The 17779-nt window shown below is 41.0% G+C and overlaps 2 protein-coding genes across 4 annotated transcripts in view; one reads left to right on the top strand and one right to left on the bottom strand.

The window, feature by feature from the left end:
• HECW2 (HECT, C2 and WW domain containing E3 ubiquitin protein ligase 2) overlaps window positions 1-17779 on the top strand; it is a 239868-nt gene that overhangs the window by 86454 nt on the left and 135635 nt on the right. For all 3 annotated transcript variants that reach the window (XR_004344036.1, XM_032594456.1, XM_030324947.1), the window contains exons 3-5: window positions 4875-4969; window positions 11278-11353; window positions 15798-15967. Coding sequence is in view for 2 of the 3 variants with exons in the window: in XM_032594456.1 (XP_032450347.1) it covers window positions 4875-4969; window positions 11278-11353; window positions 15798-15967 (341 nt within the window). In the remaining variant the exon portion in view is untranslated. The remainder of the gene's footprint in view (window positions 1-4874; window positions 4970-11277; window positions 11354-15797; window positions 15968-17779) is intronic.
• On the bottom strand, window positions 1158-1577 carry LOC115520510 (proteasome assembly chaperone 4-like). Its single transcript, XM_032594457.1, has one exon. It carries the CDS (start codon window positions 1575-1577, stop codon window positions 1158-1160), a length of 420 nt encoding a protein of 139 aa, XP_032450348.1.

Below are 17779 nucleotides of genomic sequence, written 5' to 3'. Positions count from 1 at the left end.
CCTTAAAAATGCAGTGTCACAGGGGGCACCTGGGTGGCTCAGTCGGTTAAGCATCTGACTTCGGCTCCTGATCTCACAGCTTATGAGTTTGAGCCCCATGTCAGGCTCTGTGCTGACAGCTCAGAGCCTGGAGCCTAGAGCTTGCTTCGGATTCTATGTCTCCCTCTCTCTGCCCCTCCCCCACTCACTCTTTGCCCCTCCCCCGCTCATTCTCTCTCTCTCTCTCTCTCTCTCTCTCTCTCTCTCTGTCCCTCCCCCACTTGTGCTCTCTCTCTCTTTCCCTCTCTCTCAAAAATAAATATACTTAAAAAAATGTTTTTAAATGCAATGTCAGAATCATGCAGTTATAGAAACCCCTTTACTTAGGAGCATGGTTAAGTTCCTAAACCCTGTTCAACTTCCCTTCCACCTCCCTGACCTCCCCTCCCCCACCCCAAACAAGCCGAAGGTACTATCTCCCCACAATCCCCCTCCCATCACCCCACAGCACCAGTGCTCTGGGAGATGTCTTCATTAAAATTCGTAAATTAAAAATTTAAAAATAAGCGGGCTTCTATGTCTGGTCAGCATTTAAATAGAGGCTGCCAAGTCTTTATTGTAGTAAACCTTTAAATGAAAGTATCCTGAAGATTACTAAAAGGCACCAAATATATTTCCATAATTCATGACTGGCTTTAGCCGTTCAGAAGGGACCTCTGGGAGAGGAAGATGCCATTCGGGTGGTGCTTTCTTCCTTCCTTCCTTCCTAGGCTAGAGCGGGCCCAGCCAATGGCAGGTCCTTTTTTATTTTTTTTATTTTTTTAAATGTTTATTTTAGAGACAGAGAGGCAGAGCACAAGCTGGGGAGGGGCAGAGCACAAGCTGGAGACAGAATCTGAAGCAGGCTGCAGGCTCTGAGCTCTCAGCACAGAGCCCGATGCAGGGCTTGAACCCACGAACCATGAGATAATGACCTGAGCTGAAGTCGGACACCTAACCGACTGAGCCCCCCAGGTGCCCCCAGTGGCAGGTCCTTATAGGCTAATGTAGGAGCCCTCCTCACCCTTCTCCTGTCTTGCTGCCCTCTGAGGCAACATGCTTTTTTTTTTTTTTAATTCAGTCCATTTATTTAAATGTATATTGTACGTAAGTTACAAATTCTCACTTCTGCCACTCTGCTAGAACTTTTCTGGATAAGCCTCCATTTCTTCCTTGATCCTGTGTTTTACAAGTAATGTGAGGTTACTGTCTGTGTTTTGAAGGTTATAGCTGACAAGCATCTGTTTGTTGGTCTTCCTGGCTAAGTGCCGGGTAAGATCAGTGGAGGTCATGCCACAAGTGTCTCTGAGGAGGGAGGTAGACACGGGGATGGAATCGTAGTGGCTGCACAGGGCCACGGCGAGGTTGCACAGGTGCGGCATGGCCCCCACCCACAGGAAGAGCCAGTGTGTCAGCCACATGACGTGGAAGCGGACGAGCTGCTCCCACAGCCTTGTGCTGAAGTTGTGCAGGGAGATGTCCCGATCTGGGGTGGCCCCTCCGTGCTGCCCGTTGGGCCCAGGACCACAAGCACCAAGACCCCGGCCCCCCACCACCATCACTGGCCCAACCAGACCCTAGCAAGCGAGCCAACATGCTTTTTATAAAAGGCAGATTTTTTTTTTTTTTTTGGAGAAAATACTCTTACTTTATATATACATACACACATATTTTAATATATATATTTCCGTAATCTGAGACCGGTAGGAGGAGATGTTGGCTCCCACATCGGGCTATGGAGAAACCATTCTCAGGTACATGGGATCATTCATCGCTCCTTAGGCCTCCGTCTCCCCTGCCTGTGCACAGGGCTGGCTGGTGCCACAGGCAGCGGGCTCCTCCCTTATCTGATGCTCGGTCATCATTCATATGTTTACTGTTATCTGTCCATGTATCTGTTTCTCAGAAGTAGCTTTTTGTTTTCCTCTTGCAGTTAGTGCTTACAGACTGTAGCTAAAGTAGGAGCGCGAATGCCAGCTCCCCTTTCCACCCTTTTTGAGTCTTCTAGGTTACCTCTCTCCACCGCTAAAATGTTTAAGCACGTCGATCAGAATGCAGCTCTCTGTCTTTTCTCTCTCACTCAGAGGAGATTGCATTTAGTAACACCATTTAAAAAAATCTTGAGTGACCTCATAAAACACTAATGTTTGAAGAGGAACGCTCTCACCTTGTCAGCGTGGAACGTTGGTGTATTTTAGGGGACAGAAGTCTTCACTGGTGTTCTGCTGAAGGGGCCAGTGTGTTTCAGTCCAGGCGCAAACGATTAGTTCTGTCCAGTACTGTGTTATTCTCTCTGATGACCAGCCTATGTGTTTGGTTCTGTAATAGGTGATCTGTGCAAATCCCCTTGGCTTTGCATCTAGCCTTGAAGCATTATGAAGCTGTTAGCTCTGTCGTGTTTTTGGCGATCATGTCCACAAAATCTATCCTGTGCAATTCAGAATGAGTTTATCTTATAGTTTCAAGGATCCTAATTTGTCACTGGGGTTGGAGACTTTTGTTATAGCAAGGAATAAATAACACCCCACATGGGTTCACTAGCAAAGCAGGCCTGGCTATCAACATCCTACACACAAAAATCAGCAGTCCCCCCTTTTTTTTTTCCAGTCTCATAATCTATTACCTAGCTGACTCTTAAAACCTTACAAAAGAGGAGATAGCATCCTGACTTGAGAGGGAGCTAGGGGAAGATGTCTTATAAAAATGCACGTCTCTTTGTGGAAAAATGAGCTGCTCACTCCCTTACCGCTGATCCGATCTATGAGGTGCCGCTGCAGGCGGATTCCCAGACCGCTGGTTGCCAGCATTTTGAGTGTGATCCTAATGAGCTCATGCCTGCAGAATTCAGTCCTCGTGCACACCATCAGGCTTGTTCTGCTTTGGCAGGCTTTGTGCATGGTGCTTAGCTTTGTTCTCGTAGAATACATGCTCTTGGTCTTGGAAGAAAGCAAGTGGAAGAGGAGGGTTTGCGCAGACCTGTACAGCTGTCACTATTTCAGTAATAACCAAAAGCTTGTGTTAATGTTCGGGAAAGTCCTTTGCAGAGGTGTTCCCAGGCAAGTGAAGTCATAGTGCGGCTAGAATTCCTGTGTGCGTCATCTTGCTGTTCCTCAAACTCAGCATGCTTATTTCTGCTTCCCTGCTTTAGCGCCCCTCACCCGTTATCATCTCTGCTCCATTTTTCTCATCTAGAAGTGTGAGTCCAGACCTATTTGTTCCATGAGGCCTTTCTGACTGCACCGCGTCGTCGCTCATCTTCTCCGGGGTCTCCACACTCTGCTACCCGGCTGCTCTTCCTTTTTAGCCCTTCCTGTAAAATTGTCATCCTAACAGCTACACAAAGAACACCTGCTAGACCAGAAACCTTTCTTTGATTCTCTTGCACTGTCAGGCATATGTTGTGATGGGTACATGGTAAAAATCTTTTGCTTGATGATGCTAACTACATTGTGAGTCACTGCACTGTGATCATCATGCATAATGGAAACACTCAATATTTTCCCTCATGACAGAGCTAATTTTTTAAGCTGTAGTATTTTGTCATTGACAGAAAAATGTAATATGGTTTTGTATTCCTGTACGTAGTATTCCTAATCCTATGTAAATTCCTAAAATGATTTTTTAAAGCATTCTATCTTTCTCTTAAAATCGGCAAACCGAATACACTGTAGGAGACCATTTGGTGCAGTCAGGAGAGTTGATAGAAGAGTAACTTCTTGGGGGAAAATCCATCTAGTGGCCCCACTTTAATAATCCAGGTGACTCAGTTGAGAGAGGAGCCCCACTTCTCTAGGCTGCGACTCTTCCTGGTGCCTGTCCATCAGCATCATTTCCTATGACATCATTGCCTTAAATGACACCTTGGGGAAAATGCGTCTTGTAGGGACACTACAGTGACTCAGATACTCTGTATACAGAGAAATTCTAGTGGCTGTGGGTTTTATCTTTGACACATTTTGCCTTCACGGTCTTTGAAATTGTAATTACTTTCCAAAATCAATAATTGGCATTTGTATTGCTTTTCATCAAGCTCAAATTTTATGTGTGTGTGTGTGTGTGTGTGTGTGTGTGTGTGTGTGTGTACACATGCACCTGTGGGGAGAGAGGTATATATATCTCCACATATCTCTATCTGTCTGTCTGTCTATTTATCCATCTATTTATCTATCCAGATCTATATATTTATGTATCTATATGCCAGTGGTTCCTAAATTTGATCCCTGTTTAGTGACTACATTGAAGCCACCTGAAAAATTAAAATACAGATTCCCTATCACTGCAGAATCTATACAGCATTCTTTTTTACTCTGTTAGACTGCTTTTTTGTATTTCCACTAACAGTGGCCGTCTATTTTGTAGAGGTTAGGAGTGAACGCTTTGGAGTCCCACAGACTGGGTTTGAGTTCTGACTCTGTCATTTCCTGTTTATTTGACCTTCTGCAAACCCTGCCACTTCTTCTGTAATATGGGGATGGGAATTTCTGCCTCCCAAGGTTGAAGTGGGTATCAAATAACAACATGAGCGGCGACAAACCACGGTGTCTGGTGTGCTGTGGAGCGCCTCAGTAAATGGTGACTAGTTTTCTTCCTATCCCTACACTATACATATTTTGGTGTGTTGTTTTGTGCGTTATTTTTCTCATATCTTTGGGATATTCATAGGAAATTTCAGAGAATTCTGTAAAATCAAACAGGAATTGGTGTAATTTATTTCTTTGATTGGAAAAGAAGGGATTGATTATTCAAAGAGTCTAGAGTAGGATCTTCTGACAGGGGGTGTGGCAGATTTCTTCAGCTGATTCCTAAATGACTAGTTCCAGTGTTGAAATTACTGTTTTTCTCCAATCAATTTGCAGCTGAGATAAAAATCTGTTTCAAATACTACCACGGCATTAGCGGAGCCCTGAGAGCCACGACCCCCTGCATCACCGTGAAGAATCCTGCTGTGATGGTGAGTGCCCCTCATTGCCGGCTTCCTCATGAGGTCCCCCCCGGGCCCTCAGCTTCTATTTTTGCCAGTGCAGCTCTGGCAGGGTTATGAGGAACGATGAAAAAGGAAACACGTAACAGCGTGGGCACTGTTGTAGGAGAGGAAATAACTTACAGGCTGGCTTACCTGGATCCATAATACGAATCGTGGAAAAATATGATTTGATTTATAACAATTCTGCAAATGGTCAACTCTTCAGAGAACCCATTCATGAAGCAAATTAGTGAGTATGCCATCCAATTTAGTCTTAAACTTGGTCTAAATTTAGTCTGGGTGACTGGTTGGGAGGAAATGGTGGCATCGCATCTTACCTGAGTTTAATTTACATGAGCTCAGTGAATAAGAGGGGAAAATAGCAATTCAAATCCTGTGTGATTCTACCCGCAGTCGTCTTTACAAGCTTTCACTCCAAAGAGTGTGAGGTGGGGATCATGCATGTGCTATTCCCTCAGGAGGTCTGAGCACCAGATTCCTAGATGCCGAGTTGGGCGCTAGAGCCTAAATATACCACACATTTTTAGTATAACATGGCCACTCAACGGAAGTCCCCCTCTTCACCAGGCCCTCAAGTGAAGAAAGAGATGCCTGATTTAGTTTGGAAGGAAACTGGTTGTGTTAGACTTTTGAAGGCAAGTATATATATACATTTTCAACATGGTACTTTCTGAAGGTTTATTTTTCACAATTTTGTGGTTTTTCACTCCATTGACTAAATTTAGAATCTAACAGCTTTGTAGTATGTACTCATTGTAGATGGGTGGTTGGGTTCAGGTGGTTTGGGGAGATTCTTAGAGTCTAAGATATGTAAAGCATTGGAGGTTTAATAAGCCATTAATAAAAATCAGATCATGAAAGCAAAGAAGAAAAATATTGACTCCCACAATATAGAACCTTTATCACAGTGTGTGTGTGTGTGTGTGTGCACGCACATGTGTATTGTGTACGTGTGCATTTATAGATGCAAGCATTTTTGGAAATAGGCAAGTAGTCATGTTGACTCCCTGAAATTCAGAAAGTAATCTCTGCAGGTGGCATTTTGAACCAACAACGGTATATCATGAAGTCTTTCCTTTTCATTTATTCACTCCAACAAATATTCATTGGGTACCTGCTAAGTACCAGCCGTTGCACTCACCATTGGGGATGACATGACAAGCAAAAACTCAGTCCTTTCTTTCACTGGTCTGGTGGGTACAAGAGACATCACTAAATTAATTTATGTTTATTTGAGTGATAATTGCTGTGAGGGGGAGTAAAATGGGGCTATGAGGGCACATACTAGTAGAATTTATCCTGATCAAGTAGGTCTTGGAAGGCTTCCTTGAAGAAGGAAGATTGTTTGCAGGACAATCTGAAGGATGAGTAGGAGATACTTAGGTGAAGAGGTGGGGTGGGGGCGGGGTGGGGGGAAGAGCATTTCAGGTAGTGGGAATAGTATTTGCAAAATCTTTAGTATCCAAATATTCTACTCGCATTTGAATTATATTTGAGTTCCCATGTAGTAAACATAATTTAGAATTTAAAAGAATAATCCACATTTATTATACAAGACTTTGAAGGTCACCAGGAGAATAACAGTCATTGATTACAAAATCTGCCATGTCACATACTAAGCGGTGGAATGTGCTTCAGTTGATATTCTAAAAAGAAAAATTACAAAAGTGGAAAAGTGAGGTCTTTAATAATAGAACCTTTGAAAAATTAACTGTGTGTGAAATTAGACAATAACCTCCAAACATGATTTTCTAGATTCAGATTTTATTAGACTTGAGCAACTTAAGTGATCAGATATCACTGAAGGCAGCAGGGTTTTACAGCGTAGTGAACACTGGTCTCATTCCATTGATTTTGCATTGAGATTCCTCTGTCAAAGCCTGTGGATAGTTTGTAGATAATTAATTTTCTTCAGACAGCTTTTAGAGAACCATCAAAGCTTCATAGATATAGCTCTGGCAGTCAGAATAGAATATTTCTGTTCAAAGGGTGACAATAATGGAATTGGTGGTCAATAGATTTCTGACCCAGCTGAGACAATTTGGTGTATGTCCAAAATTGGAAGTCTGGGGGACACCTCATGGTGGGGATAAGTGCTGTGCTTCCATGATGGTCACCTAGTTATATGACATGTGTCTAGTTATTGTGACTGATTGACAACATTGATATTTTAGTTTGATTATTCTATGACCATATGCAAAGAATAGCCCTGGAGGAAGTGTCTGAGCACCTCTCTAGGGAAGAAAATGAGCTGCCATCATCATCTTATGGCCTCCTTTCTCATATATCCTTTTGCAATGAATCAAGGATTTTAAAAAAGTTGCGTCTTGTCTGTCATTTGTACTTTGACGTCATTGTCATTCATCAGAGTACTCAGTGATACGTGTCTCTGACACTTGGAACAGGAAATCCTTTGGCTTCGGGGATAAAGGCTAGCATCACTCACTGCCATGTATTGTTTCAACACTCGGTTGTCAGTGTTCCTTCTGGGTTTTCCTGGAATGAATCTGTGGCGTGAGTTTATTTAAAATCTCTCTTTAAACATTGAGTGCAGATGTGTTTCTTATCACTGATGTTCCTGCATCTAGTGATAATGTTTGGTCTTTCCTGGCTTTCTTGTCACGAATGATGGAATTGAATTCATGGAATATTACTTCAGAGGAGCATTTGCCTCAGTTGTGGTACAGGACGCTATCTGTGAACTCTGTGAGAGTTGTTTCACGTTAGCTTTTGCCAGACAGTGGTTTATATTTTTAAAATGAGAATTTGAAGGCATTTTCTTGTGTTTCTATAATATCTTATAACATTTCCAACACATTTAAAAATTTTTTTTTCAACGTTTTTTATTTATTTTGGGGACAGAGAGAGACAGAGCGTGAACGGGGGAGGGGCAGAGAGAGAGGGAGACACAGAATCGGAAGCAGGCTCCAGGCTCCGAGCCATCAGCCCAGAGCCTGACGCGGGGCTCGAACTCCCGGACCGCGAGATCGTGACCTGGCTGAAGTCGGACGCTTAACCGACTGCGCCACCCAGGCGCCCCCTTTTTTTTTTTTTTAATTTTTTTTTTATTTTATTATTTTTTTTATTTTTTATTTTTTTTTCCAACACATTTAAATGAAGACTGACCATGAATCTTTTTCATCTCCTTTAACTCACTTAGCATCGGTGTAGCTTAGCAGGAAGAGACTTCATGTTTTTGGAGGGAACACATCTTACTGGGCGGTGTGGTCCATTTGGTGGGAAGCTATGGTTTATCAGGCTGTACTCAGGACTTGGAGGGCAGGTTGCTGAGTGTCTGTCTCACAGCAGTCTGTACCACCTCACGCTGTTCGTTGCTCTATGGTCCAGGGATGTGTGTGGTGAAAGCAGGATGAGACAGAGACAGCCATCCATTATCTGGCCAGTTTGCTGCTGTGTCTTTTCCGATTAAACTGGGGATGATGAGTCAGAGAGAAACAACGCAATATGGTAAACTTTACATACTTGTTGAGAGTCAATCCAGAGTTATCACGAAGTTGGTTTTATGGATGAAATAAATTAAAGATACCTGGATGATACCCTGTTATACTGCAGATGACGTTTGAAAGCATCAGGAATCAGTGAAGTGCCATGCAAAATAGTTTTGATTAAGGTACAGGAAGTAGAGGGGCACCTGGGCGGCTCAGTTGGTTAAACTTCTGACTCTTGATTTCAGCTCAGGTCATGATCTTATGGGTTCGTGGGATTGAGCCCCACATTGGGCTCTGTGCTGCAGTGCAAGACCTGCTTGGGACTCTCTCTGTCTCCCTCTCTCTCTCTCTCTCTGCCCCTCCCCAACTCGTGTGTGCACACTCTCTCCCTCAGAATAAATAAACATTTAGAAGAGGAGAAGGAAGTAGAAATTTATATTTCAAAATTTGAATAGAATTTATTTTTTTAATTTTTTTTTAACGTTTATTTATTTTTGAGACAGAGAGAGACAGAACATGACCAGGGGAGGGTCAGAGAGAGGGGGAAACACAGAATCTGAAACAGGCTCCAGGCTGTGAGCCATCAGCACAGAGCCCGACGCGGGGCTTGAACTCATGGACCGAGAGATGACCTGAGCTGAAGTCAGATGCTCAACCGACTGAGCCACCCAGGCACCCCTGGAATTTATTTTATTTATTTATTTTTTTTAAGAAGATTTCTTTTTCTTTTTTTTTTTTTGTTTAATTTTTTTTTTCAACGTTTATTTATTTTTTGGGACAGAGAGAGACAGAGCATGAACGGGGGAGGGGCAGAGAGAGAGGGAGACACAGAATCAGAAACAGGCTCCAGGCTCTGAGCCATCAGCCCAGAGCCCGACGCGGGGCTCGAACTCACGGACCGCGAGATCGTGACCTGGCTGAAGTCGGACGCTTAACCGACTGCGCCACCCAGGCGCCCCTGGAATTTATTTTTAAATTGTTCAACTTTGCTTGGATTAGTAAAGTTTTATTTCTTAGCAGTATATGAGGTTAAAAAATTGAAGGATAGTTAACATACAGTGTTATATTAGTTTAGTGATTCAACAATTCTATACGTTACTCAGTGCTCATCACATTAAGTGTGCTCTGTAATCCCCATCACTTATTTCATCCATCTCCCCATCTACTTCCCTCTGGTAACCATCAGTTTCTTCTCTATATTTAAGAGTCTGGTTTGTTTGTCTTTCTTGTTGTTGTTTGTTCATTTGTTTTGTTTCTTAAATTCCACATATGAGTGAAATCACGCTGTATCTGTCTTTCTCTGACTGACTTATTTCATTCCGCATTATAGTCTCTGGATCCATCCATGTTGTTGCAGATGGCAAGATTTCATTGTTTTTATGACTGAGTCATGTTCCATGTTCCATTGTATGTATATATATATGTCACACTTTCTTAATCCATTCATCTATCAGTGGACACGTGGGTTGCTTCCATATCTTGGCTATTGTAGATAGTGTTGCAGTAAACATAGGGGTGCATATATCTTTTCGAATTAGTGTTTTCATTTTCCCTGGGTAAAAGGCCACTAGTGGAATTACTGGATCATCTGGTAATTCTCTTTTTAATTTTTTGAGGAACTCACATACTGTTTTCCACAGTGGCTCTATCAGTTTGCATTTGGTGGTGTATGATTTTTTTTTTAATTTCTTAATCTTTATTTATTTTTGAGAGAGAGAAACACAGAGTGTGAGAGGGGGAGGAACAGAGGGGGGGGGGAGACACAGAATCCAAATCAGGCTCCAGGCTCCGAGCTGTCAGCACAGAGCCGACATGGGGCTTGAACTCAGCAACCGTGAGATCATGAACTGAGCCGAAGTCAGATGCTCAACCGACTGAGCCACCCAGGTGCCCCAGTGGTGGTAGATGATTTTTTAAAAAGTGAGGGAGTGCGGCAAAATTTAGATGGAAGGGTTTAATCCAAAGTTTAGAATTAAAATGTGGTCTCTGTTTCCCAATTATTCAAAGTATATTCTGCCTTCAGTTCAGTCTCTTACAGCGTTGTGGGCTTCTTTGTTAGAGAACTGGGAGACCTTTTTTTTTTTTTTTTTTTCCTAGTGTACCATAAATGGAGCACTTACTTGTACATTAATTGAGAGAAAGGCTAAATTTGCCATACTTGGTGGTCCATAAATGACAGGTTTCACGTGAGATAGCCTTTACAAAAACTTTTACAATACAATAATCAGTACAACAGCACTGCAGACTCTTACAACTGCTAATTATAATAGCTGTGCCATGTACCTGCAGCACAGTAAAATAGGAGTCTACAAGGGCAGTGGGGCATCCACATGGTGACTCAGAAATATTTGGCAGGTAATTGGAGGGTAATTCTACATATATGTGGATGAGTTTGAGAAAAATCACCTGTTTAGTTTATTCTGTTTTCCTAGTAAATCTAAAGGAGTCTGGTGTTTGGTTTTTAACTGAAAGGAATATTTTAATATAGTAATAGTAATGTAAGTACATTCACTACATATCAGCTATATTCTTATCAAAGAAGTAAAAGGACATAAAGTAGGTTGATTCCTGTCCCAGGAAATTTAGAAGTTCATATTGGTTTCATTTGGGGTAATGATTAAATTTAGGTGTGACTCTTTCTCTCGTCTCTGAAAATATGCATTTTTATGTGTCTGGATTCCAAGATTTATAGTATATGAAAGGCATATACTACAATGCATGTTTGATACAAAAAATCATCACATTTGTAAATATATGTGGTTCCCTAAGCACGTTGGGTACCATCATACTCCTGTGAAACTTCAAATATGTACTTTTCCTCTGCAGATGGGGGCAGAAGGCATGGAAGGAGGTGCTTCCGGAAATCAGCATTCTCGGAAACTCGTCAGCTTCACGTTGTCAGGTAAAGGTGTCTTTAAACGTGATGTCCAGTTTGAAAGTGTATAATTTCAAAGGCATGAATAGTCACTTCTGTCTATAGATTCTTTTTTTTTTATTAAAAAAAATTTTTTTTAATGTTTATTTTTGAGAGAGAGAGAGTGAGCAGGGGAGGGACAGAGAGAGAGAGGGAGACACAGAATCTGAAGAAGGCTCCAGGCTCTGAGCTGTCAGCACAGAGCCTGACATGGGGCTCAAACTCATGAGCTGTGAGATCATGACCTGAGCTGAAGTTGGACGCTCAACCGACTGAGCCACCCAGGCACCCTTACAGAGTCTTACATATGATATGTGAACTATTTATTTTTTTGGTAAAAGTTCTGGAAATTCAAGTATATTTCCTACCATGAAAAAATTAGACTACTAATATAAACTCAGAAATTATTTCTTCCAGGTTTTCTAGTGATAAAATGACTGTAACTATATACAGTTACTTAAAAACAACACTGTAACATATGCTATCCCTACTGGAGAACTTTAGTTTTGAAAACCATGTATGTGCTTAGCTCATCTGAAGAAAGGAAAATATTGGAGACTAGGAAAAATAAGCCAAGGTTACTCCTCCTATTTCTGTGGAGAAATTCACAAAAAAGTTGGAAAGCTGATAAGGCAACTTTTTTGTTTATTTTCTGATTAAGGAAATATTCTAATTGCTTGTTTGTTTATGAAAATGTGCTGCTTTGCAGATTGTGAGTTAGAACTCATCTGTGTTTTGTAAGTTTAATTTAGTTGAATCCAACAGTTCAAAAAAAGAATAGGGGGAAAAATCAGAGTTTTTCACCAAAGGGAAATATTTTTTCATAGAACATCAGTTTATACAGACTGAAAACTTTCACACACAAAATATACCCACACCTATGTATGTGTATACTGGGTTTCAGAATAAAATATATTTCATATGTAGATCACAGTCAAAAACGTTTCAAAGCTACTGATTTAAAAAAAAATAATTGGCAGTCATAAAGTCAGGAAGACACTAAGAAAATCAGTCTTTGAAATGAACTTTTAAAACAGACAGCTGTGCTATGACACATATAAAATGCAGTCTAACAGATGTCTGTCACTAAAAGATGTTTTGTTTTCATTTTTCCATTGGTGCAGTGCTTCTAAATTTTAAATTAGATTCACTTTTCTTGGCTGCAAAAAGTATTATGGATGAAAATTGACATTGTCAAGAGTGAGAGAAAACTGATCTTGAGAACAAACATTTCCATGATGTATAATTACCACATATGATGAAAGTGTGCACATTAGTTCATTGCTGGCCCATGGCCTTCCAGAGTATCCATTTCTGTTCTAGCATGTTCCTACTCCCCTATATGAGTTTACTTACTATGAAAGCCTTTTTTTGCCTTTGGTTCTCTGGTGGATCTCAGAAGTTGTAAACTGGTGGCTTATGGTTCAATTTTGGCCAAGAAGTATGTTTTGGTTGGAACCCTCAGGTTTTAAAACATATCTAGGTTTTTAGAAGCGCACTTTGAAGTTCCACTGCCAGTGGAACTTACCCTTACCCTCAATGTCTGCGTGTCTCCTGGAAGCATTTATTTGGCTCTGCTTTAGACCTTCACAGTCTTGAGGGGTTGCAGGTACAGAAATCCTTCGTGTATAGGTAGGGAACAGTTAGCCCACCTCCATGGTTACTTTAATCATACCATGGTCTTCTTAGTTTAGACGCATTGCCTTAAGCTTCCAAGTGATCAATATCATTCCAAATGCAACACACACATACTGATTTTGACTCCAGAGGGGATGTTAATTAATTCACTGCAGGAGAATGGCCAGCTAGAACTTGAAAACCCCAGGATGTTTTCCTAAAAAGTAGGAAATAGCTTTGGGGCATCACCAGATGCTTCTTCCTTAAATATAATTTCTTCCAACATCCCACCTCAGTACACAGGGTGGCTGGCTACTTTATATCTGTTTTACTTCCTAATGTATGGTCAGATATTTGCAGGTGGTGTACAGAAGTGGCTAAAAATTATATAAGATGAAAGCAGTTCTATAATGGTAATTCTGAACAACTAATCCAGTTATAGCATATTGACAGTGATAATAGTGTTTAGCGAAGAGCATTTAAGCATTGTAGACTGTCTGCCCGCAAATGTTCTACTCTTGATTCTCTGTGGTAAGTAGGGACACAAATTAGTGAATTCTACAGCTAAAACAAAAGCTGTTTGTGTTTTTTTTTTTTAAGTTTTTTAATGTTTATTTAATTTTGGGAGAGAGAGACAGAGGCACAAGCGGGGGAGGGGCAGAGAGAGAGGGAGACACAGAACCCGAAGCAGGCTCCAGGCTCTGAGCTGTCAGCACAGAGCCCAAGGTGGGGCTTGAACTCATGAACCATGAGATCATGACCTGAGCCAAAGTGGGACACTTAACCAACTGAGCCACCCAAGTGCCCCCAAAACTGAGTTTCGGTTACTATCTTAATCCTCTTCTCCAAATAAGACTTTAAACTAGGGTATGTAGCATGTCATACTTTTGTGACTTTGAGGTCTTAGTTGGTCTATTAGGTGATGCAGATATTTATGAGCAGTAAAATATATAAAAGACAAAATGGGGAAGCCAGAGCAGAAATGAGATGGATAAAGGAACAGAATAATCAGACTACAAGTAGTTGGTAGATTCTTATATTTATTAATGAAGATTTATTTGTGCAGCATTCCTTGTGGAAAAATTTGATATGAGAGTTATTTAATAGTGGCATCTTTCATCACAGTGGCGTAATCTTCTGATGGAATGCTTTGTGTCCAAAGGAATGCTTTGCATGAATAATTTAGCTCTGTCATGCTTTGTGGCGGCCATTTCCGTCCATGTTACTCCTCATTTACTGCAAAGAAATCCCTTGTTTAGAAGTAGATTTAATATCTAGAGACTATTATTCTTGTCTTTGAGTCTGAGGCGAGCCTAATCGAGAAAGGTAAGAAAGTAAATATGCAAATTGTGTTTTCCTCTCGGAGCTATTTTATGCTGAATAAAGCCACGCGAAAACATGTAGCACCATTAAATTGATAGTGAGTTGCAGATGCTGTGTTAAGATGACTGTGTAGCTTATGAAGTGCCAGGAGTGGGGACTGTAAGGCTAGAGAGACGACAGTGGCTTCTCTGAAGTGCCTTACTCATCTTTCTCTTCTTCTCTTTTCTCTTCAGATCAAAGATCTTACTGTATTTCATGCAGTGTCCTTAGCATAAGGGCCTCCTGGTTGACTTTTTCGGTCTTTGCTGACATATGAAACTCGGCTGTCAGTTAGTTGTTATTAGACAGCACTCTGGGCCACAAGTTCTTGTTGGCCATGGGTGGGCCTCCTCCAGGAATGGCTCCCTAGACAATGTGGTTCTACGGGCAACCCCACCAATTCTGTCCCTCTAGGAAAGACTTAGAGTTTCAAGAATGGGCTTGAGTAGGATGACTCAGGGAACCTGCCATCATTGACAGTCACCATACAGACTCTGTTGCCCAGCTGATCTGGGTAATCCAAAGGTCTTTGGAGGTTCAGAGGGATCTGCAGAATTTTTTTCTGGACTAGTGGTCAGGACCTCCCTAGAGTGATCATAATTGTAGCAAGTTGCTTAGAAACGGTCCGTTATTCCAGAAGCTTTCAAGATCCCTTAGCTCTTAGGCCAATCTTATTCAAACTGATATTCTCAGAAAGGTGTTGAGGACCCGGAAGAGCTGGGTTTGTTACCTGACATGTTGGTGTCCCTTATCCTCACTCCTTTGAAAAGTGTCAGTCTCTCCACTTACCAGATTTTAGCCAGAAATTTTAGCAACTCACATACTGTAAAGTAGCAGCTGGTGAATCTAAGATGTTCTGGGACAGCCATCAAATATTTAAGTTACTAACCAGTAGACTCACAATTATTTAATACAGCAGGTAGCATTCAAATTTTAGAAATATTTCTCATTTTCTTTTCCCCCTAATATTCATTACATTTGTGGAATATATAACATTTTAAATGTGGTACAACTGAATGTGTGGTCTGAAGTTTCACCCCCAATTAAACATAGGTCTATAATTTCATTATATGTATGTAGAAGAGATTTAATCTTTCTCTCATGAAAGAACATATTAACATTCTTTTTTAAAAAAATAAACTGTTTCCTAAGAATTTCTCTCAAGATACTGTGTGAAATGCTGGTTGCCAAACCACATAGCAAAATGGTGGTGAAGACGCACGTTAGAATCAAAATGGTTCCCAGGAAGTCAGTTTAGGTGCATGAGGTGATGGTAAATGTTTGGCTTCATTTATTCAGCCTGTCAAGAGACTCCCCCTCTGCTGGAATTATTCATAACTCACTTGTCCTTACTTATCTCAGCGATCATAGTGTGAATAACTTTGTTATTGTTTTACTGTTGTTTACCCCCCTCTCCCTTTCTCTCCCTCCCTCCCCCTCTCTTTCTTTCAAGATCTTAGAGCAGTTGGGCTAAAGAAAGGGATGTTCTTCAATCCTGATCCTTATCTTAAGATGTCCATTCAGCCAGGGAAGAAGAGCAGTTTCCCCACCTGTGCCCACCATGGGCAGGAGAGAAGGTCTACTATCATCAGTAACACCACTAATCCAATTTGGCACCGAGAGGTAAGATGATCCTCAGGGATCTTCTACTTGACAGGAATTTGGCCAAGTTCATCTCTCTTATGTGTACTGTAGAGACGTTTATGAGCATGGGCAAGATGGCTAAGATATCTCGGGATTCTGTTAGGAAGAGTGTAGGAGGAGAATGAGACAGTCCCTTGTAGCCAGGGCCAGGAATAGGGCAAAGCAGGTGAGGTCCTTGATCTCGGGTGCATGACTGAAGGGAGCCAGAAGACTCAATAATCAAAATTAAGATTTTAGTGAAATATTTTAAAAAATGAAAATCAGTGCAAAAAATTCATGATGAACAGATATTAAAATTTTAAGTAAGGACAGGTTCAATAACATTGACTTGCAGAGCCATATTCGAGCCTGAAGCAGAAGGAAAAGTCAGTAACACTGATCCTGTTTTTATTTAAAATTTTTATGTTTTTACACCCAAAACTAATGTAACACTGTATAACTAACTGGAATTAAAATAAAAACTTGTAAAGCCCCCCCCCCCAATTTTCTATATTTTGTTCTAGTTATGTATTCAGTACAGATTAGAGGAATTTCTCTCCCTATGGGCTTTGGCAAATGTTTTTTGGATTTCTAGATTTTGGTTAATTAAGCCATTCAAGGTAGTTGTCATCCCGAGGGAAGCCAGATCGTTGATGTGTTGGTGATAGATACTTTGACGTTCCTTCCAGCCACATTATGCTACCAGTCATCTTAGCGCACCATATCAGTGAAATCAAGCAAAGCGTTTTCTCGTTAGAACTAGGGAAAATCAAGGAGTGAACAGAGATATTGTTTCTCATCTAATGAGCAAAGCATGAACTCTGCCACCGTTTCTCAGAGATCTAAGACATGTTTCACATACTGGTGTTAGAGTGTTTCTAGGTAAACCTTTATTGGCGTAGGAGTTGCATAATCAGATCATTCCCTAGTGTTTAATGACAATATGTTCTAACTTTGTAGAAATATTTCCATGGGGAGGGAGATGATTCGGGGATCTAAAACCAGTTGGAAAAAAGGTACTGCTCTTTGAGACGTGCCGGCACAGCAAGATGTTTCTCCTGAGAAGTTCTTATAGTTATTTAAATGGATTAAATATTGCATGTTTTCTTACACCTGGTTTAAAAAAACTGCTTATGATCTCCACATAGTAAAAAATTCTTAAAGGCACACGACTTAATTTAACATATGTAGAAGCCTAGAAGACATAGCATGTATCTCACTATGAGGTTTAGAAGGCACATAGTGGATTTGGTAGTGATATTGGCAATAACTTTCTTTTCCTAACATTTTATATTTACAAAATTCTTAAACTGTGTGCATAATAAGGGCACATAAGGGATGAGATCATCATCCATCCATTTTGATGGTTAAGAGACTGAAGCTTGAAGTGTTTATGTAACTTAGCTGTTCAGAGGCAGAAGCAGTGCTTAAACTTTGCTCTCTTATTCTAAGCAAGTGCTTTTTCCATGAAGCAAATTACTAGATGACATGGCCCTTTGGGGAACTTTAATTGTTATGACTAAATAAACTTAGTAGTGCCTAAGTATAAAGCTGGCTGGAACCTTTCACATCACTGTGGTTGAATGGATAATATCAGGAATGGGATGAAATGATTCTGATTAGATTCCCGGCTTCATCACTTATCCGGAGATCCTCGTCCTTAAGAAGAAAATTTTATCTGAGGCACCTGGGTGACACAGTTGATTAAGCGTCTCTTGATTTCAGGTCAGGTCATGATCTCACAGTTTGTGAGATTGAGGCCTGCATAGATCCCTGCTTGGGATTCTCCCTCTCCCTCTCTCCCTCTGCCCC

The sequence above is a fragment of the Lynx canadensis genome, chromosome C1 (assembly GCF_007474595.2).
Source record: "Lynx canadensis isolate LIC74 chromosome C1, mLynCan4.pri.v2, whole genome shotgun sequence".
NCBI lineage: Eukaryota > Metazoa > Chordata > Mammalia > Carnivora > Felidae > Lynx > Lynx canadensis.
This window is presented reverse-complemented; position numbering and strand designations above follow the sequence as displayed.